The sequence below is a fragment of the Geotrypetes seraphini genome, chromosome 9 (assembly GCF_902459505.1).
Source record: "Geotrypetes seraphini chromosome 9, aGeoSer1.1, whole genome shotgun sequence".
In the NCBI taxonomy this organism is placed as follows: domain Eukaryota; kingdom Metazoa; phylum Chordata; class Amphibia; order Gymnophiona; family Dermophiidae; genus Geotrypetes; species Geotrypetes seraphini.
In genome coordinates, this window is record NC_047092.1 from 116251791 (window position 1) to 116277630 (window position 25840).

The 25840-nt window shown below is 42.0% G+C and overlaps 1 protein-coding gene across 3 annotated transcripts in view; it reads left to right on the plus strand.

The window, feature by feature from the left end:
- The window catches only part of PASK (PAS domain containing serine/threonine kinase), a 514076-nt gene that overhangs the window by 263174 nt on the left and 225062 nt on the right, over positions 1-25840 (plus strand). For all 3 annotated transcript variants that reach the window (XM_033957505.1, XM_033957503.1, XM_033957504.1), the window contains 2 exons: positions 21009-21186; positions 24160-25409. In XM_033957505.1, the coding sequence (XP_033813396.1) occupies positions 21009-21186; positions 24160-25409 (1428 nt within the window). The remainder of the gene's footprint in view (positions 1-21008; positions 21187-24159; positions 25410-25840) is intronic.

A 25840-nucleotide genomic window follows, 5' to 3' on the forward strand; every position in this document is an offset into this window, starting at 1 on the left:
GAAATTTAAGAAGCAAGTCAAATACACGAATTTCAATAATAAAATAATTGATAAAATATCATAGGGGAGCAATAAAGTAGGGTAGATAAGCGAGGGAGGAAAGGAAGGAAATCAAAAGAGAGGAGCAAAGAGGGCAGCAGGTAGGAGGGGACAATCAATGTAATGGAAAGAAGGGAGAAAGAGAAAGGAGAGATCCCTCAGAGGCCCAAGAAGAGAGAAGAGAACAGCAGTAAATTAGAAAAATGGAAAGAGATATAATTATAAAATGAGAGTATGGATCTAAAGAGAATCCAAATAGTCTAAAAAAGTGGCCCATTTAGTAGAGAATTTAGAAGACAGGGGCGAAATGGAGAAAATCAATGACTCACATTTATGTTGAAGTAGTACCAATTGGAACCAGAAATGTACTGAGAGCGAATCAAATTATTTCCAATTGGAAAGAATAAGACTTAGAGCGATAATGAGTAGTGTGTCAAATAAAGAGCGCTGAGATGGGGGAATATTCAAATTAGGAGCCTCTGATTTCAGTATGATGATAGCAGAAGAAAGATCAAAGTTGAGTTTAAAGATTGAGCGAAAAATAGCCCATATTTCTGACCAGAAGGTTCATAGAAGAGGACATTCAGATATCATATGGAGTAAGGTGCCAGGATGGGACTTACAGTTCCAACAGTGATTGGAGGGGAGAAGGCCAGCTATATGAAGTTTTTGAGGTGTCCAATTTGTCCTGTGGTGTAAAAAGAACATAGATTGAATCGAATTTGCAGATGAAATGGTTCTAAGAGTTTTAGAACAGAGGTTTGTCCATTGTTTGTTATGAATTGGATGTCCAAGATCAAGTTCCCAACATTTATGTAGAGAAGCATCTGGGTGTATCATATGTGAAATAGAAAATTTATAAAATTGTGATGAAGTGTGACCACTGGCAAGAAGTTTAGAACAGAGAATGAGCAAAGAGGGGGTTCCCGTAGAAAGTGTAGGTAGGATCTTAGATTTCTTAATGACACTAGTGAGTTGTACCCATTGGTAAAACGCCGAAGGCGGGAGAGAAAATTTGTTACATAGCTCAGCAAAAGTGAGAAGTTGCATGGTCGGTGTGCAGATGTCAGCTAGGGACCAGATCCCAAGCTTTGCCCATTGAGGCCAATGAAAAGATTCTTTGGCTATTAGGAAACATGGATTGTGCCAAATAGAGATTAAAGGAGACGTAGTAATAGAAATATCCAATGATTTGTCTAATTCAAGCAAACACGACACTGATTGAGAAATAATAAGATTAGTCTTAAGAAGGCGAGCGTGAGATGTCAATAAGGCAACAAGTGAAGGAGAAAAGGTACATAAGGTGTGCTCCAGATCTAACCAAAGAGGACAATAATCAGGGGTCAGAGAGAGCTAGCGGCTAGATTGCTGTAGTATAAAAGCTTTGTGATAAGTGAAAAAGTCAGGTAATAAAACTCCTGCTCTATCTTTTGGGGCCTTTAATTTTTTAAGGGCAATTTTGGGAGGTTTACTACTCCAAATGAAATTGAAGATATGTTTATCAATGGATTTGTAAAATGAGTTTGAGAATAATCTTGGAATCATACTAAGTATAAAATTAATTTTAGGAGCAACAACCATTTTAATAGTTTCTATTCTGCCCCACCAGGAAAGATGTAGAGGGTGCCAAGATTGCAGTAGAGATTTAGTGAAGGAGATAAGGTGATCACTATTGTGATGAATCGTAGCAGACAGAGTAGGATAGAGATCGATTCCTAAATATCGGATGTGAGAGGGAGACCAAAGAAGGTGATAAGGTTGAACCATGGCCGGAAGGGAGTGAGCGTTTAGAGGTAAAACTTCAGTTTTATGTTGGTTGAGCTTATATCCAGAAAACATGGAAAAGGAGTGAATTAAGTCAAACAAAGCCGGAAGAGAACAATCAGGATTGGTGAGGTAAAGCAGCACATCATCTGCGTATGCAGACAATTTATATTCAGAATCATTATGAACTATACCAGATATTTTTTCACAAGAACTGCTGGCAAGAAGAAGAGGTTCTAGAGCTATATTGAAAAGGTAAGGGGAAAGGGAACAACCTTGTCTAGTGCCCCTATGTAACGAAAAGGAGGCTGATAATATATTATTGGTAATAATAGAGGCCTTCGGGGAAGAGTAAAGAATTTTGACATAGTCTATAAATTGGGGTGGAAATCCGAACCAATGGAGAGTTCTAAAGAGATGCGACCATTCAACTCTATCAAACGCTTTTTCAGCATCTAGTGACAAGGCTATGCAGGGGTCTTTAGCAGTATGTACAAGGGAAGCGAGGTGAAAGAAAAGACGGGAATTATCTGTGATGAGCCTACCCGGCATAAATCCAACTTGATGAGTAGAAATCAGTGAGCTCATAGATTGTTGAAGCCTAGAGGAGAGAATGGTAGCATAAATCTTATAATCTACATTAAGTAATGAAATAGGTCGATAATTTGCAACTAGATGAGGGTCCTTACCAGGTTTAGGAAGGACTGTGATTACAGCATCCAAGAAGCGACTTTTGGAGACATTCTGAGGTGTTAGAGAATTAAATAAGGAAGCAAGCGTGTGAGAAAATTTATCTTGGAAAAGTTTGTAAAATTCTACTGTTATACCATCAGATCCTGGTGACTTTTCAGAAGAAAAATGCTTAATTGCCTGAAGGATTTCGGAAGAGTCGAAAGGACATTGAAGTGCTTTAGAGTCGGATGCTCTAAGTTTTGGAGGTAGTAGTGAAGCTAGGAATGATCAGCCACAGAGGAGTGATGCGGAACGTCAGATGAGTAAAGTTGGGAATAAAATGTATGAAAAACAGAAGAGATATCAGAGTGAGAAGAGAGAATCTTCCCCTCCGAGGTTTTAATAGCGGAAATCTGTACTTTGGTTCTCTTCCGTTTAAGATAATGAGCAAGCATTTTACTACTTTTGTTCATTTCCAGATAATACTTGGTGGAAGTAGTGAAAATATCTTGCTGTCCCGCTATACTAGCTATCTTATTATAAGAATACTTTAGTCTATAGATTTCTGGCAACAGAGTCTTATCGTTAGAATGAAAGAAGTCTCGTTCACAGAGTTTAATTTGAAGGTCAAGATTTTGTTGTTCCAGTCTACCTTGTTTCAATTTGTAAGCTTGACACGAAATTAGCTCACCTTTTAAGGAGACTTTGAAAGCTTCCCAGATAACTAAAGGATCTAATGAATCAGTATTATTAAAGTGGAAGAATTCATCAATAAATTTGGCGATTTGCTGTCGAACTGAGTCATCAGATAGTAAGTGGTTAGGTAAGCGCCAAAGAGGAGATCTAGTTGCAGTCATTGCAGCCCAAGTTATTTCAAAAGAAATAGGAGCATGATCAGAGAGTACAATAGAATGAATGTTAGAGGAGACTAGATTAGGTAATAGCAAAGAAGAGATAAGAAAATAGTCAATCCTTGAGTAGCTATTGTGTGGAGAAGAAAAATAAGTGTAGTCTCTACTATCTGGATGCTGCAACCTCCAAGGCTCAGCTAAGTCATATTGTTTCAGAAAAGAGTGTAAGGTAATATTAGCTTTAGATGGAGTGAGAAAGGAGGAAGAGTGCCTATCCAACCAAATATCAAGGGGCAGATTGAAATCACTTGCCATAATAATAGGAAAAGCATCAAATTCCGAAATGGTATGAAATAGTTGGATAAAGAATTCAGGAGAGTCAATATTAGGTGCATATATATTGATAAGAAGAACCTCTTGAGAAAAGACGTTAGATCTAACAATCAACCATCTGCCATCTGCGTCATATTTTGTGTCTAGGAGTTTTTAAAGAAATATTTTTATGTGTTAAGATTGCTACGCCATGTTTCCTACCCATCGCCGGAGCTTCAGCAATAAAAGTTAACCAATCATTGGCGCTTATAAAGTGAGAGAGTTGAGAGATATGTGTTTCTTGTAAGAATACAATGGAGGGCTTGAGTTTTTTAAGATGAGTAAAAAAAATTTTCCACTTTACCGGGTGTCATAAGCCATTAACATTCCAGGAAACAAAGGGCAATTTAGAAATCAAGTCATTCGGGGCCATGTTGATATGGTAAGAGGCATATATAATGAAGATACTGCAGCATAGAAGACCGAGAAGAGAAAAGTAGGAAAGAGCCTCTGAGGGAAAAAAGTCAGTGAAGGCATAGAGAGCTAGGGGAAGCTCAGCCAAATTGCAGTAGAAAAGAGAAAGGGGGAAAAGCAACTAGGCAAGGGATACCTGAAGAAAAAGACAACCTCCAAAAACTAGTATATAAGATAGGGGAAGCCAGAAGACATAAATACAAAAAAAACAAGGGTAGAATTTTGGGAGATTATTAATCCAGATAGTAAGAATAGTAATAGAAAAAGATAGAGGATAATATACTATGTAGAGTATAAATATATAGATATAAAAAAAATAGATTTATTTCATAAGTAAAAAGAGAGTGAATTAGGGAAAGTGAACAATTCATTTAGAGCAGTAACAAGTATGCTAAGGAAAAAGCAATTAATGTCAGTCAATAGTATAACGGAAGTAGAAATAAAATAATAAGTATAAAGTATGACGTAGTGATTGAGCAGTCAGGAGAGAAGAAAAGGAAGGGGAGAAGAAAAAAAGAAAGACAAGAGCAAGTATAATCAATGTGAGAAATTGATTAGGAGAAAATATCAAAATTAACTAAAGGTTGTACAAATTAATACAATTCCTAAAGAATATATGGAAACTAAATAAAGATCACATATTAATAGAATTCATGTTGGCAAGTAATGAAAATAATTTGTATAATAGTATCATGACAAACAATTCCTTTTGGATGGAGTAGGTAAATTTCATCAGAGTATTGTAAACTAAATAAGGTTACTCCATCCCCTTCTGTTTTTTTGTTTTGTTTTTTGTTTGTTTTTTCCCCTTTTTTCTCATAAAAAGAAAACGAAAGACAGTGCAATACATAATAATAGGGATAGAGAAGACAAAATATTAAATTAACTCATAATATACAATAAGGTGGAAGTCATATGGGTAGGAGTTAAAAACAGACAAATTCATGGCAGTAGGCAGTAATAAATCACCTCAGTTTAGCAAAAAAACAGGAAAGGGGGTAATATTGTCAATCAGAGCATGTGTTAAAGAAGCAGAAACAATTCATTTGTAAGGAAGTAGAAAAATAAGGATCACTACATTATGTTAAGAGGCAAGGTTAACAACAACAACAAAAAAAAAACCATTCAAAATCATGACAGTAAGCAATAGGAAAGCATCTCAATATAGGAAGAAAGTTAATACAATCAATCATGGAGTAAATATACAGGAACAATTCATACTGGGGTAAGCATAAAAATAAGGGTCACTATTGTAGAAAGCATGCTAAACAGTAGGGTTAAAAACAGTCAAAGCAGAGCAGTAAGCAATAATAAATGTTCACAATATAGCAAAAAGGGTAATATGGTTGATCCGTGCATCGAGGAGATAAGCAGGAACAATTTATATTGGAGGAAGCATAAGAATAAAGATCACTATTGTAAAAGCATGGGAAAACAGCAGGGTCAAAAACAATCAAAGCCATGGCAGTAAGCAAAATGAAATCATTTCGATATAGGAAGAAAGTTAATATGGATGACCAGTACTTAGAATAGATGACCAGTACTTAGAATATTGGAGGAAGCATAAAAATAAAGGTCACTAATTGTAAAAAGCATTCTAAGCAGCAGAGTTAAAAACATTCAAAATCATGGCAGCAAGCAATATTAAATCATCTCTATGCAGTAAAAAGGGTAAAATGGTCAACCAGTGCATAAATTAGATTAGCAGGCAAAATTCATACAGAAGGAATGATAAAATAAGGTTACTATTATAAAAAGCTTGCACAATGGCAGATTTAAAAGGAAATCAGAACATGACAAAAAAAGAGAGTGATAATAAACTAAGTAGGAACCAAAAGAGGGAAGGCATCGAGGTAACAGCGCAAAGACATAAAATATGAATAAGAAAATTGCAGAATCCAACATGTGTAAGAGAAAAGTATTTCAGGAAAAAACAGAGCAAAAACAAGAGGAATTTATTATAAGCCAGCGATCCTTATAAGAAAAAAAGCAAACATTTCAGGAGCAGCAAAAAGTAAGCACTCCGGAAATAAAAATAATAAGCAGTGCAAGATATAAAGAGACAAGAACAAACGGAAGAACAGATATAATCAGGAGGAAGTATAGGCTGGTGAGGAGAAAAGCAATCAGTAAACAGATTTATCGATTACCAGTTTCAGGGCAGGCACAGACCAACAATTCACAACAGCACCAAGGGAAAAAGCAAGATTTGAGGAGAAAAGCAATCAGTAAACAGATATATCGATTACCAGTTTCAGGGCGAGTCACAGACCAACAGTACACAACAGCATGAATGGAAAAAGCAAGACTCGGCAGCAAGGGAAAATAGAAAGGAGATACACGAAAGGATAATAAAGAGGTAACTAGAGACAAGAAAAAATTGGATTAAAGTGTATAGATCATGTAAGAAAGGTATTAAGGCATTTAAAACATGTAGTGCAGAAAAGTATTGGACAGAAAATGGAGTCAGGGCAAGCGCGGGAAAAGACATAGAAGACAGGGGAGAGAAAGAGACGGCTCAAAATGGAGGCAGGAAAATACATGTGAACTAGAAATAAACAATTTTATGAGAAAGGGTAAACACTTTGTAATAGTAAAAACAGCGAGAAGTCCACAACTCGAAGCAGGAACAAAATGGAGTCAGGGCAAGCGCGGGAAAAGACATAGAAGACAGGGGAGAGAAAGAGACGGCTCAAAATGGAGGCAGGAAAATACATGTGAACTAGAAATAAACAATTTTATGAGAAAGGGTAAACACTTTGTAATAGTAAAAACAGCGAGAAGTCCACAACTCGAAGCAGGAACTCGAGAGAATAGTTCAAAGTTCAGAAAAATGTAAACTGGAAGGCAGAACATGAGAACTGAAACGAAAGTCCAGCATCAGGTAATGTCAGAGAGTCAGAAGCAGGACAAGTAGATCAGGTTCCCGGGTTCTTCATTTGAATCTGGTCCAGATACTCTTGAAGCAGATCTGGCGAGTCAAACACTTTAGTGGTGTTATTAATAGTAACTATCATACGGGCTGAGTACTGAAGACCGTAGTGGGCTCCCATTGATTTGAGCTTCGGTCTCAGTGCAAGGAAAGACTTTCTCTTCCTGAAGGTTGTTGGAGCCAAATCTGGAACTATAAAAATTTTCTTTCCATCAACGATGAGACCAGAATGTGATCTTGCAGCAATAAGTAGTTGAAGAGCCTGAGGGAAACGCAGGAGCTTGAGTACAATCGGACGAGGAAAAAGCTGATTTTGTTTCAGGCGGGAGGGCACCCGGTGAGACCGTTCAATATCAATAGTGCATGCAGGGTCCATTTGAAGTACTTCAGGCAGTCATTTCTGTAAGAAAGCATTGATATCATTTCCCTCTTTTCCTTCCTTTAAACCAATAATACGAAGATTTTTCCTATGGCTACGATTAGCCAGGTCTTCCAGGTCTTGTTCCAGTTTTTTAATATGCTTGTCAGTGAGGCTTTGATATTGTGCCAAGTCCAAGGCTGCAGAGTCAGCACGTGTCTCCAGCTTCTTTATTCGGAGCTGAAAATTTGATAGGGAAAAATTGATCTCCGCCAGATCATCCTTCAGTTCCTTTGTAGTTTCAAAGTGCTTTGTTGTGAGATCTCTGAGGGCTCAAAGCTCATCAAGCACAATATCACTGGCAGTTGCAGCCTTTTTTTCTGGTGTTAATTTTTCTGGAGTTGGTAGATCAGGTTTAGTGCGTTTTAGACCTGCAGTTGAGCTGGATGTCACATCCATCTTACACGGCTTCGACGCTGACATTCTCTGCTATCCGTATAACTAAAACAGTATTCACTTTAATTAAATAATATAAGACTGGCTTTCAAAAATAGGAAAATAAAGGAGGAGAACAAGATTCAGGCATCCATCTTGTCTAGAGCTCGGACACGTAACACATTACTGTGACTCCTTCTCTTCAGCAATCTCATCACTGGTGGATGCTATCCTCCAATCTTTCCAGAGGGTTGCTGTTTCAAACACCTCCTCACTAGAAGGTTCTCACCACAGATTCCTTGACCTATGCTTGGGGGACACATCTGGATGGTCTACAGACTCAAGGACGCTGGTCCACCACAGACCGTCGACATCACATTAATCTGTTGGAACTCAGAGCAATCTTCAATGCTCTCAAAGCTTTTCAGCACCTTCTTCACGATTAGATCGTGCTCATTCGTACAGACAATCAAGTCGCCATGTACTACTTAAATAAGCAAGAAGGGACAGGATTTCTTCTCCTTTGCGAACAAGCTCAGAAGGTTTGGAATTGGGCAATTCTTCACAACACTTTTCTGAAAGCTGTCTACATTCAGGGAGAGAAAAATGCATTGGCGGACAAATTGAGTCGTCTCTTGCAACCTCACGAATGGACAATCTATTCTCTGTCTCTCGATCGCATATTTTCCCAGTGGGGGACTCCTCAGATAGATCTGTTTGCGTCTCCCCACAACTTCAAGCTGCCACAGTTCTGCTCCAGAATTTACTCTCCTCACCAACTGGAGGCAGATGCTTTTCTCCTGGAATGGACGAACAAATTCCTGTATTCGTTTCCTCCATTTCATCTGATTCTTAGGACACTTGTCAAACTCAAAAAAGAGCATGCCACCATGATTCTAATAGCTCCTCTGTGGCACAGGCAACCTTGGTTCTCCCTTCTACTTCAACTCGGCATCAGGGAACCACTTCTTCTACCAGTTTTTCCGTCTCTGCTTGCACAGAGTGACGGTTCTCTTCTTCATCCCAAGCTGCAGTCTCTGCATCTAAAAAGCTTGGCACCTCTTGACATGACTGCAAACCTACAGTTTTCTCAATCTGTTACAGACATTTTAGAGGCTTCCAAGAAACCTACCACCAGGCAGTGTTACAACCAGAAGTGGACTAGGTTTTCCGCTTTGTGCGATCTTCATCACAAGGACCCTGAGTCTTCCTCCTTGTCTTCAGTTCTGGATTACCATCTTCAGTCATCTCAATCTGGCCTCAAATCAACCACTATTAGGGTCCATCTCAGTGCAATTGCTGCTTTTCATCAGCCGTTGCAGGGGAAACCTTTATCTGCTTATCTGGTGGTTTCCAGATTTATAAAAGGACTTTTCAATATCAAACCTCCTCCAGTGGTTTGGGATCTCAATGTGGTTCTTGCTCAGTTGATGAAGCCTCCATTTGAAACAATGTCGTCAGCTCATCTGAAATATCTCACTTGGAAAGTGGTCTTCCTTATCACTCTCACGTCTGCTCGCAGAGTCAGTGAACTACAAGCTTTAGTAGTGGACACACCTTTCACAGTATTCCATCACGACAAGGTGGTATTCCGAACTCATCCAAAATTCTTACCAAAAGTTGTTACAGAATTTCATCTTAATCAATCAATTGTACTTCCAGTGTTTTTTCCAAAGCATCATCCTGGAGAAACAGCTCTTCATACTCTGGACTTCAAGCGTGCTTTGGATTTTTACTTGCAAAGGACTAAGCCACATAGATCTTCACCTCAACTCTTTGTTTCCTTCGATCTGAACAAGTTGTGTCATCCAGTTTCCAAGAGAACACTCTCCAATTGGCTGGCTGCTTGCATTTCTTTTTGCTATGCTCAGGCTGGGCTGCACCTTGAAGGTCGAGTCACAGCCCACAAAGTTTTTTGTTTTTTTTAATTGAAAAGCTTTTATTGAAGGTCGTTAGTGCTGGTTAGCACTGTCTTCATCGGGACAGGCAGTCCCGCAGCAGCCCGACCCAGCCAGCTGAGAGGGTCCTCCGGGGAGCCTTAAAATCGGAGCAGCTGCCGAGGGAGCCTGTCGTTAGTGCTGGTTAGCACTGTCTTCATCGGGACAGGCAGTCCCGCAGCAGCCCGACCCAGCCAGCTGAGAGGGTCCTCCGGGGAGCCTTAAAAATCGGAGCAGCTGCCGAGGGAGCCTGTCGTTAGTGCTGGTTAGCACTGTCTTCATCGGGACAGGCAGTCCCGCAGCAGCCCGACCCAGCCAGCTGAGAGGGTCCTCCGGGGAGCCTTAAAAATCGGAGCAGCTGCCGAGGGAGCCTGTCGTTAGTGCTGGTTAGCACTGTCTTCATCGGGACAGGCAGTCCCGCAGCAGCCCGACCCAGCCAGCTGAGAGGGTCCTTCGGGGAGCCTTGAAAATCGGAGCAGCCGCGGTACGCGGCCCGCGGTCGCGAGCCTCGGGTCGCGAGCTGAAGGGGCGTGGCTAAAGGGGCTTGCCCCTTTTGAGCCCCTTCAGAGCCTAAGAGGAGTAGGGAGCAGGACTACCATCTCTTCAGCATGGGTAAGAGGAAAGCTAAGGCAATACCATCTGCTGCAACAACAGGCCCGATGGATCGCCATCTTGTGGTTCCCATCTTGCCTCCTGTTGAGGAACAGGTAACTTTTAATATTCAAGCTGTCTCCTTATCCTCTGGGGAACCAACACCACCTCCTCAACCATCATATTCCTTACGGTTAGAAGAATCTCCTTCCCCTTTTAAGGAAGGAATAATTTCTTCTTCCCTTCAATCATTGTCAGTATCTGGTCTGGAGGTTTCAGGACAGTCCCTGGGGCAAGCTAAAGAACTAACCCCAGTGCAGATGAGTACTGGGCAAAGCTCAGACGCTCTCCCCAGGGATAAAGTGATCACTCTAAATGATGTTTGGCTTAGTATTAACAGAATAGAGTCATCCCTACAAAAAACCGTTTTGAACTTATGTCAATTTTCATCTGATGTAACTCTGAAAATTAAAGAACAAAATAATAAAATTGGAGAAACAGCTGTAAAGGTTGAAAAGTTAGATCAGGCAGTAGGTAATTTACAAGCTAGTGCTGTTTCTAATATAAAGGATAGTATGATGTTACATGCTAAGTTAGAAAAAATGGAAAATGCTATTAGAGTTAAAAACCTTCGCTTGTTAAATTTTCCTACCACACATTACCTTTCTGCAATGGAACTTTTGAAAATGTATTTGAGGGAGATATTACATTATAACAAAGTGGAGACCTTTGAGGTCGATAATTTATATTACATTTCAAGAGATTCCAAAGAAAAGGTAGAGGAAGGTGGAATGGATAGAATAGTATCACCAGAGAGTTTGAATGTATCACAGTTTTTGGAGTCTTCTAAAGACATAATTGAGAAACGAGCAACTCTTCTCGTGACCTTCAAGACAGAACTTGAGAAACAAGATATTTTGAAATTATATTTCCTGAAAAAGCAAGAGATGTTTTGTGGTCAACGGGTGATAATTTTTCCAGATGTCTCTAGACAAACTCAGTTTAAGAGGAAACAGTTCCTTCAGCTAAAGCCTAAGGTTTTGGCAGTCGGAGCTACTTTCTTCTTAAAATTTCCATGTAAATGCCTAATATCATATGGAACTGATAAATATGTGTTTTTTGATCCAGCCCAGGTGGAAGATTTTATCAAAGAGAAACCTTTGTTGAAAGTTTAATTCCTTATTTTGGTTTACTTTTGGAGGATGATGTATAATATATATAATAGCCATTTGCCTGTTCCTAGAAAGTAGATAGAAAGATTTGCTTTGATGTTTTATTTGCACTGGCGATCAGCTTTAATGTGGACTAGGATACGGTTGAATTAGTTTTCTTATATTATGTTAATTCCCATTTGGGAATTTACATTTTGTATTTTGTATTTTATTTTGTGTTCATTCATGTATGTTTGTTACAGAGATATTGTAATGAATAATCCAATAAATAAAGGAAAAAAATAAAAAATAAAAAATAAAAAAAAAAGCTTTTATTGAAAAACACTCCAAACAGTACATAACAATTTCACATGAAATGCAAGAACAAAAATACATGGAGCCGAGTACCACACTCTAAAATAGCACACATAATTAAAATCAACAACATAGACATGTGCAAGTCCTACAGACTAATAAGAACAATCTAGAATGCCCACCCAAACACAGCCAATACCCCCCCTCCCACCCCCCAGGGACAAAACACAATACCTACAGCTCTCAATATGGTTAAGAGATAGTCAATTCCAAACAGATACCAAAAATTGGAAAGGAATATGGTTATGGGATCCCCCCAAGCATCGCCCATCCATTCCAACTCCAAGGCCAACTCAAAGCCCCTGACCACCCCTACCACAAACCCCCACAGAAGCCCGAAAATTGCGCCACACATGAGCATAGCCATGTAGTTTACCATGCCGCAAGGCCGTTAAGTGATAAAGGTTCTGCCAATTAAGCAAACGTTGCTCCACCAGGGCCCACGTGGGAGGGAGCGCCTGATTCCACAAAGAGGCAATGGCCAATCGAGCAGCAGTGAATGCCAACTTACAAAACAAAGAGTCACCCCAAGCCAGATCCAATTGATGCCAAAACAACAAGGCGTGTCGCCAATCGGCCGGTATCTGGACATCTAGGATCCGGGACACCCGAACAAAGACCTCAGTCCAGAATCCACACACCTGCCCACACTGCCACCACATATGAAAGTAGGTACCCACTTCCCCACAGCCCCTCCAACATAGAACACTCGCACCTCCCTGCCAACGAGCCACAACCTGAGGGGTATAGTACCACCGAAAGAGGACCTTGTAACCATTCTCGATCAGCAAAGCAGCAATACCCGCCGAGGAGATCTCCGACCATATGTCACCCCAAGTGTCCCAGGAAATAGCCGAACCACAATCATCTTCCCAGGCCCTCATGTAGGGAAGGGGAGCTCCCCGACAATTAAGGCACCTATATACCGCAGAGAGAGCTCCCTTCCGAAGCACTGGACCCAATAGCAGCTCAAAGGGCATCTTACCACCCCTCAAGTCTCCTAGAAGACCCGAGGTCCTAATATAATGGAGAACCTGTAGGTAGGGGAACAAATCCCTTATCCCAAACCCAAACTTACCCATGAGTTCTGTAAAGGGTCTAACACCGCCCTGGACCGGGTCCCACAACTGTCCCACACAAACTAAGCCCCGTGACTCCCAGTCTGCAAACACTCCCCCATCCCTTCCCGGTGGAAAATCAGGGTTGTGTCTCAACGGAGTATACCAGGAATGTCGCCTACTCCCCAATAAACAAGCTCGGGTCTGATTCCATACCCTCAAGGAAGTCACTACTGAGGATACCCCCCCTACCAATCGCGCCCTACCAGGTACCCACGGCCTATGTAACAAAGGCACCCCATCACTTAAATTTTGCTCAATTTCCACCCACGGTTTCGGCGTCTGCGTCTGCCATTCTAAAAGGGCGCGCAGCTGAGCAGCCTGATAATATTTCACCACATCTGGGACCCCCAACTCCCCATCCCCTCTCCCCATACATAAGACCTTCCTACTCACCCTTGGCCGCCGACCAGCCCAAATAAAATTAAAGATATGCCTTTGAACCCCCTCTAACGTTTTTCTACCCACCCAAAGAGGCAATACTTGGAATAAGAACAACAAACGAGGCAGAATCATCATCTTCACGATGGCCACCCGGCCCAACCAAGAGAAATACAGATCTTTCCAATTAAGCAAATCTTGGCGAATACGACGAAAGAGCGGAGGAAAGTTAAGGTCATATAAATCCACTCCCGGCGGTCCAAAATAAACCCCGAGATATCGCAAAGAACGCTGAACCCACCAAAACGGATACCGGTCTCGGAGATAGGATACCCGGTCAGCAGGCAAGTTAATGTTGAGGAGCTCGGATTTGCCAACATTGACCCGAAATCCCGACACCTCACCATAAATATCCAACTCCCGCAATATAGCCGGCAAGGAAGTCGCAGGCTCTTCCACCGTGAACAAAATATCATCTGCAAACAAGGCCAACTTAAAATCCCCTCCCGGCACCGTGACCCCCTTAATATCCTGATTCATCCGCACTCGCTGCGCCAGGGGTTCCACTGTCAAAGCGAAAAGGAGCGGGGAAAGGGGACACCCCTGGCGTGTTCCCCTTGCCAGAGAGAAAGTCTCCGAATAGCCACCATTCACCTTGATGCAACTCAAAGGTCCACTATAAAGGACCCGAATCCAGTCCCGCATTCGTGGACCCAAACCCACAGACTCCAGGACCTGAAATAAAAAAGGCCAAGCTACCCTATCAAATGCCTTCTCAGCATCGATAGATAAAAACACCGTTTCTCGCCCACCCCCCCCGGCTCGATCATACAAGTTATAGACCCTACGAGTATTATCATCCACCTGTCTGCCTACCACAAAGCCCGACTGATCTGGATGGATCAGCCGAGGGATCCAACTCATCAATCGGTCCGCCAAAATTTGCGTGAAGATCTTAGTATCAACCCCCAGCAAGGATATCGGCCTGTAGGAAGCACATTGGAGGGGATCCTTCCCCTCCTTAGCCAACACCGTCACTCCCGCTAAGCGCATGAAGTAGGGGAGGGTACTATTCCCTTGTAAAGAGTTAAGAAAACGCAACAAAGGAGGCAGTAGCAGATCTTGAAAACATTTGTAGTACCGAACGGTAAAACCATCCAACCCAGGCGACTTACCAAGCTTCATAGAGCGCAGCGCGCTACGAGCCTCAAGCAATGTAAGAGGGCGGTCCAACCGCGCCACATCAGCCTGTGCAATCCGGGGCAACTCTGCTGAAGTTAAATAAGCATCCTGGTCCCGCGAGGGCCCTGGATCTTCCGGAGTATAGAGTTGGGAATAATATTCCACAAAACGGGCACGGATAGCATCCTCAGTCTGTAACACTTCCCCAGAAGCCGCCCGGAGTGAAAAGATCTGTTTGCGCATCTGTCGCACCTTAAGACGATGTGCAACCAGTTGACTAGCTTTATTAGAAAACTCAAAATATCTCTGTTGGAGGAGCTGTAAGTTATGGTGCAATCTGTCCAAGTCTAAAGCCTGGAGATCCCGACAGGCCTGAAACAAGCGCTCCCGCAGTTTCACATCCCAAGGAGAACGCTTATGCAAACTCTCCAACCTACCAATCACAGTCAACAGGCCCGCTGCATCCTCCCGCCGTTTACGCTGTCGGGCCGTCGACAGGGCTATTAATCTGCCCCTAAGGGTAACCTTTAACCCCTCCCAAACTGCTTCCAACGAAGCTCCACACTCCACATTTACATCTAGATATTCTTGTATCCACCATTCGATCTGTGTTCCCACCTCTGGGTCATCTAAAAGACTATCATTAAAACGCCAAAATTTCCATCCCGAGCCTCCACCCACCCCCTGGAATCGCAACCACACCGGGACATGGTCCGACCACATGAGGGACTCAATCCCCGCGGACTCCACCCTCCGGAGTAGTCCCCGCTCCACAAAAACATAATCAATTCTAGAATATGAGGAGTGTATTCCCGAAAAGTAAGTATAGTCCTTAACCGAAGGATGTAGCCACCTCCAGCAGTCCACCACATTCAGATTGGCCAATGCCTCCCGCAACAATTTACGATCCCTTCTCCCATAATGATTCGCCCTCCCTGAGTTATCCAAATGAGGGGTCACTGTAAGATTGAAATCCCCACCAAAAACCAGGGCTCCCCCCTTAAACTTGAGGATCCGAGGGACCAACTCACGAAAGAAGGTCCCCTGACCCTCATTAGGGGCATATACATTTACCAGGGAGTAAAAGACCCCCTCAATCAGAGCCTCCAACATAATGTATCTGCCCTGAGGATCCCGCACCACCCTACGTACCTCACAACGGATCCCCTTACGAAGAAGAATTCCCACCCCACCCCTCTTAGAAGTGCCCACCCGGGAAGCCCAGAAGGCCTGCGGGAACCTGTGATCCCCAACCAAGGATTCATGGGACTGTAGTAAATGTGTTTCCTGGACAAAGCAGACATCAGCCCTCAAACGGAGCAATTCCCTATAGAAGGCTCTTCTCTTGTTGGGGGAATTGAGACCCCTAATATTATAAGAGACCAATTTAAACGCCCCCATATTCCAAAGAAAATAATGACAATGCAAACCCAACCCCAACAGATATGTCCCCACTTCCCCCCCTCTCCCCCCCACCCCTCCCCACCACCACCCCTCCCCCACAGTGAGAGTCCTCAGATCTCCCACCAACATACAAAGAAGTGAACCATCTCCATGGCCCCTTACACACATCCCACACTCAAACATCAACTATCAAAAACGGTGTGTACAAGGATCCCCCACACCCAACCCACCAATCCCTCAAACTCCCATGTCATAGTGTACACTCTCCCCTCCCCCACACTGCACTACCCCCCATATAACACAAACCCAAAACCTTCAACTTCCCCCTCCCCCCTCATCCCAAACCAGGTAGTGTATAACCCCCACAAAACACTCTCCCAAGGGGCAAGACTCAACAGTCCATTCCCCCGGGGGGGAGTCCAAAGACCCCCCGCCGAGACATGAAACTGGCAGTAGAAACAGGAAAAGAACAGGTACAGTCAGTCAGCTCTCAGGGGGGAGCGCTTGAGGAAAAAGCGGTGGCCCGAAGAGGGGGTCCACCCCCTCGGCCACCCCTCCCGCTCCGGGATCCATTTTCCACTCGTTGCCAGCGGGCGGAGGCAAGACGCCCACCCTGGCCAGGCACCACACCTCCCGCCGGAACAGCCTCCTCAGGGATCTCAATACCCGCTTGTTGCAACAGCCCACGAGCCTCTTGAACTGTGGTAACTCTGGTGTGGACTCCGTTGATGGTAATAACAACTCCAAAAGGGTAAGTCTAACGATAGCGTAAATTGCCGCGCTGCAAAGCCTTGGTCACTTCCCTGAACGCCCGCCGTTTCTGGAGCATGCCAGCAGCTAGGTCCTGATAAAACTCCAACCGGTGACCCTCCCAGGTGACCGTGCCCATCTCCCGGGCTTTGCGGAAGATCCGCTCTTTAAGGACAAAGCTCTGAAGACACAACACTATATCTTTTGGTTGATCCAGTGTCCGGGGTCCCAGCGCGCGATGAGCCCGCTCCAGTCCCGGCTCCAATGTGTCATCTTGCAGGAGCCACCTGATCAGCTTGATTGTAGTAGCACGAACATCCTTAAACTCAGGCAGGTCTGGTAGGCCCCGCACCCTCAAATTATTACGCCGGGTGCGGTTCTCCAGGTCCTCGACCTTATCCAGAAGAAGTTGGTAATCCGCAGACACCGTCTCCAGTGATCTCTGCATTCCGGTTACACTGTCCTCACAGCTATCCATGCGCATCTCCACCACCTCGACCCTCATGCCCACCTCCACCAGGTCAGTGCGCAACTCCTGCACCGCCTCCCGAACCTGCACCGCCACCGCAGAGATTTCAGATTTTACCTCTGCAATCCATCGCTGCATATCCGCTTTAGTAAGCGGGTCCATCGGTGTACTCTCTGGTACCGGGTCCACAACCATGTCAGCCACAGCCACCAGGGTCCCGCTCAATTTCGCTGCCTCCCCGCTGCACGTCTCAGGGCCCATGCTGCCACGTGCAGCCCGGCTCAGCACTTGTTCCATCGTGCGCTGGCCGGATTTGTCGCCGGGCAACTTTTTTCGGGTTGCCATAGTGGTCACTGTGACTTCGCACACCTCACCAGCCCCCGGGGACAAAAAATTTGCACCGTTTACACACCGAAATGATAGTTATTTCGCCGTCCTGAACGGAGCTCTCAGTTCAAGCGCCCATCCGTGGCGATGACGTCACTTCCTCTGACAGCCCACAAAGTTAGAGCCATGATGGCTTCTGTAGCTTTCCTTAGATCTACTCCTATTGAGGAAATCTTCAAGGCTGCCACTTGGTCCTCGGTTCATACTTTCACCTCTCATTACTGAGGGGATGGCCATTTTGGCCAGGTAGTTTTACAAAATTTATTCTCCTGAATTGCCAACTCTCCCACATCCCATTCTGGTTAGCTTGGAGGTCACCCATATGTGAAAATATGCTGCCTTCTTGTCCTGGGATAAAGCACAGTTACTTACTATAACAGGTGTTACCCTAATAATTCATATACAATTGATATGATGAATTTCATCAAGACTTTAGATTTGGAAACTCACATTAGGGAACCCACACACTCTTCAAAACATACACTGGATATGATTCTTACATCCAAATCTCAATTTATATCTTACTCAGTACCTCTTATTTCCCCTGTACCATGGTCAGACCATTATTTAATTTCTTTTAATTGTTGTTACTCCTACCCAGTAGAAACAAAATTTTCTTCCGAACCTCTAAAAAAAAAAGATCACGTTTAGAGACTTTTCAAAATTAGAAACCACTGATATCACTCCTTTTTTCAGTTCCTCAATAAACATTCCTAATTTCGAATCTATTGATGATCAACTACTTTTCTGGAATTCCTCGCTAGAATCTTTTCTGAATGATAAAGCACCTATAATCTCAAAAACTATTCCTTTCCATAAATTACGTAACCCATGGTACTCAGAAGAATTATCTTTTATAAGAACACAACTTCGATCACTAGAAGGAAAATGGCGTTCATCAAAAACTCCCACAAACCTACAACGATATAGAGAACAAGCACATTTCTATAAAAATAAAATTAATCAAGCAAAAAAAATTTTCTATTCTAATAAAATCTACAAGGCTAAAAACAGCTCCAAATTATTTTCTATTCTTAAATCCATCACTCCAGAGTCCAAAAATAATAACAACAACTTAGAATCTATTCCCAAAGCACAAGACTTGGCCGACTATTTTTGTGAAAAAATTGCTCTTATACGAAAAGCTTTTGTTACAAATAAATTAGATGAGCCTTTACACAATAACATTAACTCTACTATACCAATGTCCAAATGTTCAAATTTTAAAATTCCATCCTTAAAAGAAATAGGAGTCTTTCAAAGAATTAAAATAAAAAACTCTCGATCTGAACTAATTCCTCCTTTTTACCTGAAAAAATTTTTCTCTTGTTTTGGCCCCTTCATTCATTCACTCATTAAAAATAGTTTTCTTACAGCCACTGTCCCTACCAATTGGAAAAAAGCTATAGTTACTCCGATACTGAAAAAACATAATGTTAATCGCGATAACGTATCCAACTACCGTCCAATCTCAAATCTACCCATCTTAGCTAAATTAACAGAAAAACTGGTCTTCGAACAGCTTTCGGATTTTATCGAATCATCAAACGCACTGCACCCTAATCAAACGGGATTTCGCAAACATCACAATACAGAATATTCAATGTTAGGCCTCATAACCAACATCCATTATTACCTAGATCATCATAAATCGGTTGCCCTTTTTTCCTTAGATCTATCTGCGGCTTTCGATACTATCGATCACGTTCTCTTACTTAATCTTTTGGAATCTTTTGGCATTAGTGGGCAGGTTCTAAATTGGTTTGCATCTTTTCTCTCTAATCGATCCTCCACTGTTAAAGTTAAAGACGATCACTCTACTTCTTACTCCTCATCTTTTGGAATTCCCCAGGGCTCTATTCTGTCACCTCTTCTATTTAACACTTTCCTTTCTCTTCTACTTACTATTTGCCAATCGCTGGGCTTTACTTCATTTTCTTATGCCGATGACATTCAACTTCTTCACCCATTTGACCCCGGAAATGATGAAGAAATTAAAACAATTAATACCAAACTGGACACAATAAAAAACTGGCTTAGCCTTAATAAATTGTCATTAAATATACAGAAAACTCAAACTATGTTTTTTACTTGGAGAAAAGACATTACGCCAATTTCTTCATTTGTACTCGATAACACCCCAATTGAATCAGTATCTATACTAAAAATTTTAGGCGTAATTATCAACACTAATTTATCTTTTCACAATCACATTAGTCATATTGTTAAATCTTGTTTCTATAAACTCCGATTGATACGATCCATCTCATCATTTTTAGAACCTAAATCCATCAATATACTTATCCATTCTATGATCATTTCTAAACTAGATTACTGCAATTCTCTGTTATTCAATGTACCGCAAAAAGAAAAAAAGAGACTTCAGATAATCCAAAACACTGCAATAAAACTCATTCATAAAGCAAAAAAATATGACCACGTTACACTGCTATTGATCAAGTCCCATTGGCTGCCTATTAACCATCAAATTACTTTTAAAATAGCATTTTTGGTATTCAAAGTACTATCATTTAACGAACCACAATTCATATCTAGAATGATCACTCCATATCATTCACCTTGATCTCTCCGATCATCATCTCAAGATCTACTATCAGTTCCGTCCTTAAAAGTTGTGGGTACAAGGAGAAACGAAATGTTTTCTGTTATAGCTCCTTAAACCTGGAACGCTCTGCCACTCTTTATCAGAAAAGAAAAGGATCTCATATCTTTTAAAAAACTTTTAAAAACATTTTTATTTAATGATGCATTTATTAATTAAACGATCAAACCAATGTACACTTTTACAAAATAATTTTTTTTTTCTCTATTTTCTTCCCCCTTCCTTGTGTTTTTACCCCCTTTATGTTTTTCTGACTGAGATAATTGTAACTTTTTTCCCTTTTCCCTTTTATATCATGTTTGTCACTAAGCCACATGTATAAAGAAACCTTATAAATATCCTGACTTTTTACTTGTGTCTTAATAATATTTGTTTTCTAAAATGCTGTTTTAAAATTGTCTGTTTCCCCATAAGTTGTTTTTAAAATTGTTCATTGCTTAGAATGTTTTATATAGGTGATTTGTCAAATAATAAACTTGAACTTGAACTCGTGTTATCCAGGGACAGCAGGCAGATATTCTCACAACCACCCACCTCCCCTGGTTGGTTTCTTAGATAGCTATCTGAACTGAGGAGACACTAAGGAGAAGCACGCCCTACGTTAGGTGGGAGGGCACTCGTGCATGCTCGGTGCTACAGTCGCAAACTTTCTTAAAGTTTTACAAGCAAGTCTGCTTGCGAGGCTAGCCGCATCCGGGCTCCGTGGATGACATCACCCACATGTGAAAATATCTGCCTGCTTTCCTTGGATAACACCTGTTACGGTAAGTAACTGTGCTTTTCGGTCATTGTCTTGATTGCAGATGTTAGTCCATTGGTGCTTACTGGTGATGTGATTGTGGAACAAGGAGAAGGTGAGCCAAGATCGGTGAGATGGCACACAGAAGGAATATTTAGGAAGACTGAGAATTGGTGGGAGAATGGGAGCAATTTGTCTTCCATCCTTCCATCCACTAAAGAAGCCTTTATACAGTTTTCTGGGTATGTATTCTGAGAGTACTTTAACACTTATGGATCATTGTACCATATCATTAAGAGATTAGTTTAACCTTATTTGCAATTTCCACATAGAAATTCAGGCATGCAGATGTGTAACTAGTGATTTTAGAAGGGGCTTATTTATATGTGGAAATTACAAGGGTGTGTCATTAGAGTGTGGCCTTGGCAAGTCATAATTCTATATGTAGTGTATCCCCCATTTCATAAATAAAATGGACACAGCAGTTCTACATGGGGATGTATAGCTGCTTCCTGACTATAGATTTTTTTTTAATGCTCACTTTGGGCATTCCTATACAGAAAGGATTAAGGGAGGTATCCTCCTCAATTCTTTGTTTCCCCCCCTCCAAACTGAAAATAAATAAAAATTGTTGCTTCTGTATTAAAAACAGCATTAACCTAGATTTGCAAAACGGCTTATACTATATATCTGTAAGTACCAAAATAACCAACTGAGTTTACTCCATCAAAATTTTTTTACATGTGTATGTTTTGTAAAATGGATGTTCCCACTGCATGTACTGGCAAATACATGTATATTTCTGGTGGTATTAGAAGAGGTTCTGTGTCGGTAGACCTTTTCTAAATTATCACTAGAATTGAGCATGTCTCAGCCTGAATGTCTCAATTTCTACTTCTACAATCTATTTGAAATGGAGCTCTATACATTTATGCCTTTATGTCTATGTAGTTTTTATAGCCATGCTTTTGTTTTTGAGCACCCTTGACTGAGGGGCTCATAATCAAAACATCAAAATGCACAAAAACCTGCCTAAGTTAGCTTTTAAACTAAGATGGGGGGGTGCCAACAGTCACCGAGGAGCAGATGGTTCGGTGTGGAGTATCCTTGAAGGATATTATTGAATCAGAACATTTAGGGAGTCCTAACACAGAAGTTTCAATAATGGTGCAAGAAAGCCAAGAGTGCTTAAGAGTAAAGAGTTTCAATAATGGTGCAAGAAAGCCAAGAGTGCTAAAGAGTTAAGAGTAAAGATGTCACATTATCTCTGTCATCTTCTCAGCAGCCTGTAGATACAAGCAAAAAACATAATTTGAAGTGTCTGTATATAAATGTTAGAAGTCTAAAAAATAAAATAGGAGATTTAGAGCAGTGTTCTTCAACCTTTTTACACCTATGGACTGGCGGGGAAAAAAAATTATTTTGTGGACTAGGACTGAAATTTTAAAACCCCGTTTCCGCGAGCTCGGTCCTCACAAACCATCTAATCCCACCTGCACCTGATTTTATATTAAATGTATTTTATTAAAGTATAAAAAGAAACAATATTCTGTACACTTGTCATTTTATAAATACAAATAATACAGAGCAAGGATCAACAAAACCCCTGTCTCCCCTCCCCTTCACATATATCCCCTCTACTATCAAGAAAACTGAATAAGCCAAATTATTACAGAATGCTACGCAGAAATATCATGCTAACAGGAATACTGCAGTCACACATGACAAGAATAGTTTTAGGAGAGTGCAACTAGGGCAACTGCCCCCCTCGTCAGAGATAGCCCTAAGCCACTACCTGGACTTTGCAGTCCCCAGTTATGTCTAACACCAGCTCTAGCAGGATATATATTTCAAATCTGATATATTCTAATCACAAAATAGAAATAAAATTATTTGTTTCTACCTTTTGTTGTCTCTGGTTTCTGCTTTCATCTTCTTTTCACTCCCTTCCAGCGTCTGCCCTCTCTGTCTCTTCAATCCAGCATCTGCTCCTTCCATCTACTGTCTGACCTCTCCCCCTTCCATATGGTATTTGTCTTCTTTCTATGCCCCTCTCCCCTTTCTATCCAGCCTGTGCTCCCTCTCTCCTTTTTACATGATTCATTCCACCTTCACTGCTCTCTTCATTTTTATCTCTCCTACACCAGATCTAGCATCTTTGTCTCTCTCTATTTCTCTGCTGACCCCCTTTCCCATCTCATTCCTGTCTCTCCCCTTCTCCTCTAATCTCCCTGCGAGCTGTTTCCTTCCTTTTTCCTTCTCCCTTCCCTCCTCCCCCTGTCCAGCAGTAACTCTCTTCCCTTCCCTTCCCTTTCCCTCCTCTCCTCTCAACAGCATCTCTCCTTCTCCTTCCCTCCAGGTCTAGTAGCAGCTGTCCCTTTTTTCCCTTGCCCAGCAGCTTCCCAGACTCCTTTCCATCCTCCCCTCCCAGCAGCATCTCTCCTTATCCTTCCCTCCAGGTCCAGTAGCAGGTGTCCCCCCCTTTTTTTTTTTTTACCATGCCCAGCAGCTTCCCAGCCTCAGTGGCTTTCTCCCCTCCCAGCAGCTCTCCTTACTTGCCAGTGCAGCGATTCAGGAAGACAGCCTCAGGTCCTTTGATGGGTCGCGCCGCCTCTGAGGAAAGAGGAAGTTGCATCATCAGAGGCGGCAGCAACTCAGCAAAAGCCCCAAGACTGCCTTCCTGAATCGCTGTGCTGGTAAGTAAGGAGAGCTGCTGGGAGGGGAGAAAGCCACTGTCGAAGGCTCCCTGATCTCTCCAGCCCTGCGCGGATTTCAGCTCGTCGATCTTGCCTGCCCTGCACAGACCGGCAGGAAATTGAAGATGTCAATCTCGCTGATTCTGCGCGGACCGGCAGGAATTTTCTGAGGACCGGGGTGAGATGCTGGACCCTGGGGTGAAAGGGAGGGAAATAGAGATACTGCTATCCAGGTAAATTGACCTGTCTGAAAATAACTCCTCTTTGTTCAGCTAAAAGTGCACATAGGCTTTCAGAGTACGCCTGGGTTTTTTGAGGTGGGTTAAACAGAGGTGTTTGTGGGCAAAGAGAAGTAGAGGGCTAATCAGGTTGTGGGAGGAAATAGTGCTCCCCCCCCCTTCACATCCTCTGCGTTCCATATAAATGTATGCAGGCATTTTTAGTGCTGACAAGAGGAGTGAATTACAAGTCCTGGCCTGCCAGTGAAATGTACTAATTTATACTGATTTGCATCTACAGAGTGGAGCCAGACCAGGACAAGCGAAAAGCTGCTTTCTCTACTGAAAATGAGACTCTAACAATAACAAATATACGTGATGTATCCCAAGTGGAAAACTCTCCTCGGATTTTGGAAAATACAGCTTCCCTGGTTGGCACTGAAACACCAGAGAAAAGAGACATGGGTCTTGTGGCAGAGAAGTCATCTCTGGGCAATGTTAACAACTTATGTTGTCTGTCTCTAGCTGAACATCAGGCATTAGTGCATTTGGATTTAACTCAGAGGATCTCTGTGCCCTCTCATGACAGAAATACAATAAGCTTATCTAATATAGAATGCCAGAATCCAGACATCCCAGTGCTTTTTACTCAGCTGTCATCTTCTTGTAATCTGAAAGATCATGTTGATGGATTAACTAGTCCCTTTTCCAACACAAGTTACATCTCATTTGGGACACCCACACTGGATGAATCTTGGCAGGGAGCAACACATGGTAGAACTATACATAGAGTAATTGGGAGCTCAGAGAAAACTTCAGGCAAAAAAGGAAACACTAATCATGAGCATCTGACACTAGAAAAATGTGGTTCTAACAATTCATTATGTAAATCTGAAGAAAGAAATAGTCCTTTAGTATCTCCTCCAGCTTCTGGTGCCTTGGGCACTTCTACTTTTAGAAATTGCAAGAGCTGTGGGAAGACTGAAGAACCAGATGACACTAAGATTAAATTAATCACCTGTGGCCTTACAAAACTGGATCTCAATTCTAGTACAGATCTGAACTTTGTCAGTTCTTTATGTTCTGCATCGGTCCTCGTGAGGAATTCTTCTCCTTGTGTGCCAAATTCTGGCATAGACACAAAGCATCAAACCTCTGGAAATGAACATGTGATAGATTCTGATGTGGGAGATCCAGCTGTTATCTCTGCTCATGAGTATGAAATTCCACTGTTGGTCAACAATGTCCAAAACAATGGACAGAATGAACTTGATACCAGAAGATGCCTGGGGAGTGCTCAGACTGCAGTTCTTGCTAAGGAGCCTAAGAAACAAACTGAGCATAAAGATCAAAGTTTGAGAAACCCTACTTTGCAGACAGGACTACAAGAGGAATTTCTGTCCTCAAGACCACAAGATACAGAGACTATCTCAACCTCTACCCCTATGAAAGCTGAAGTTGTGTCTAGACAGAGAGCTATGCAATTGAACTCTGAGATCATGGAAGGAAGCTATGCTGGTGATTGCTACCACAGAGATGGCTCCAGCTTCAGTAAGTGTAAACCATTTCTGTGGACAATATATTTTGCACACACAAATTAGGGCTCTCTGCCTGTCCATGGATAAAAGTACCTGCATTGTTTAACAATGTAACTACTTTTACTTGTGAATTGAAGAGTTATTTGAAAGAGCCAAGAGAAGGTAGAGAATGGAACAACAGGTGTACTTTGATTATGCAAAGCTACATTTATTATTTTTGACCTAAGTAAAAATGCCCACAACAGGAGCAGGAGCTAATGGCTGCAAGTCATTTTTGCTTAAGCAATAATGAAATTAGCAGTGAGAGTTAATGCTTGAGTAGTTTTGCATTCACTATTGTAGCAAACTCCATAGGTTAAAATTTCCTATGAGTTTTGCTTAACACATGTAGTTTGATTATCTAGATCTTAAAAATGGTCAGAAGGGATTTTGGAGGCAGATAAC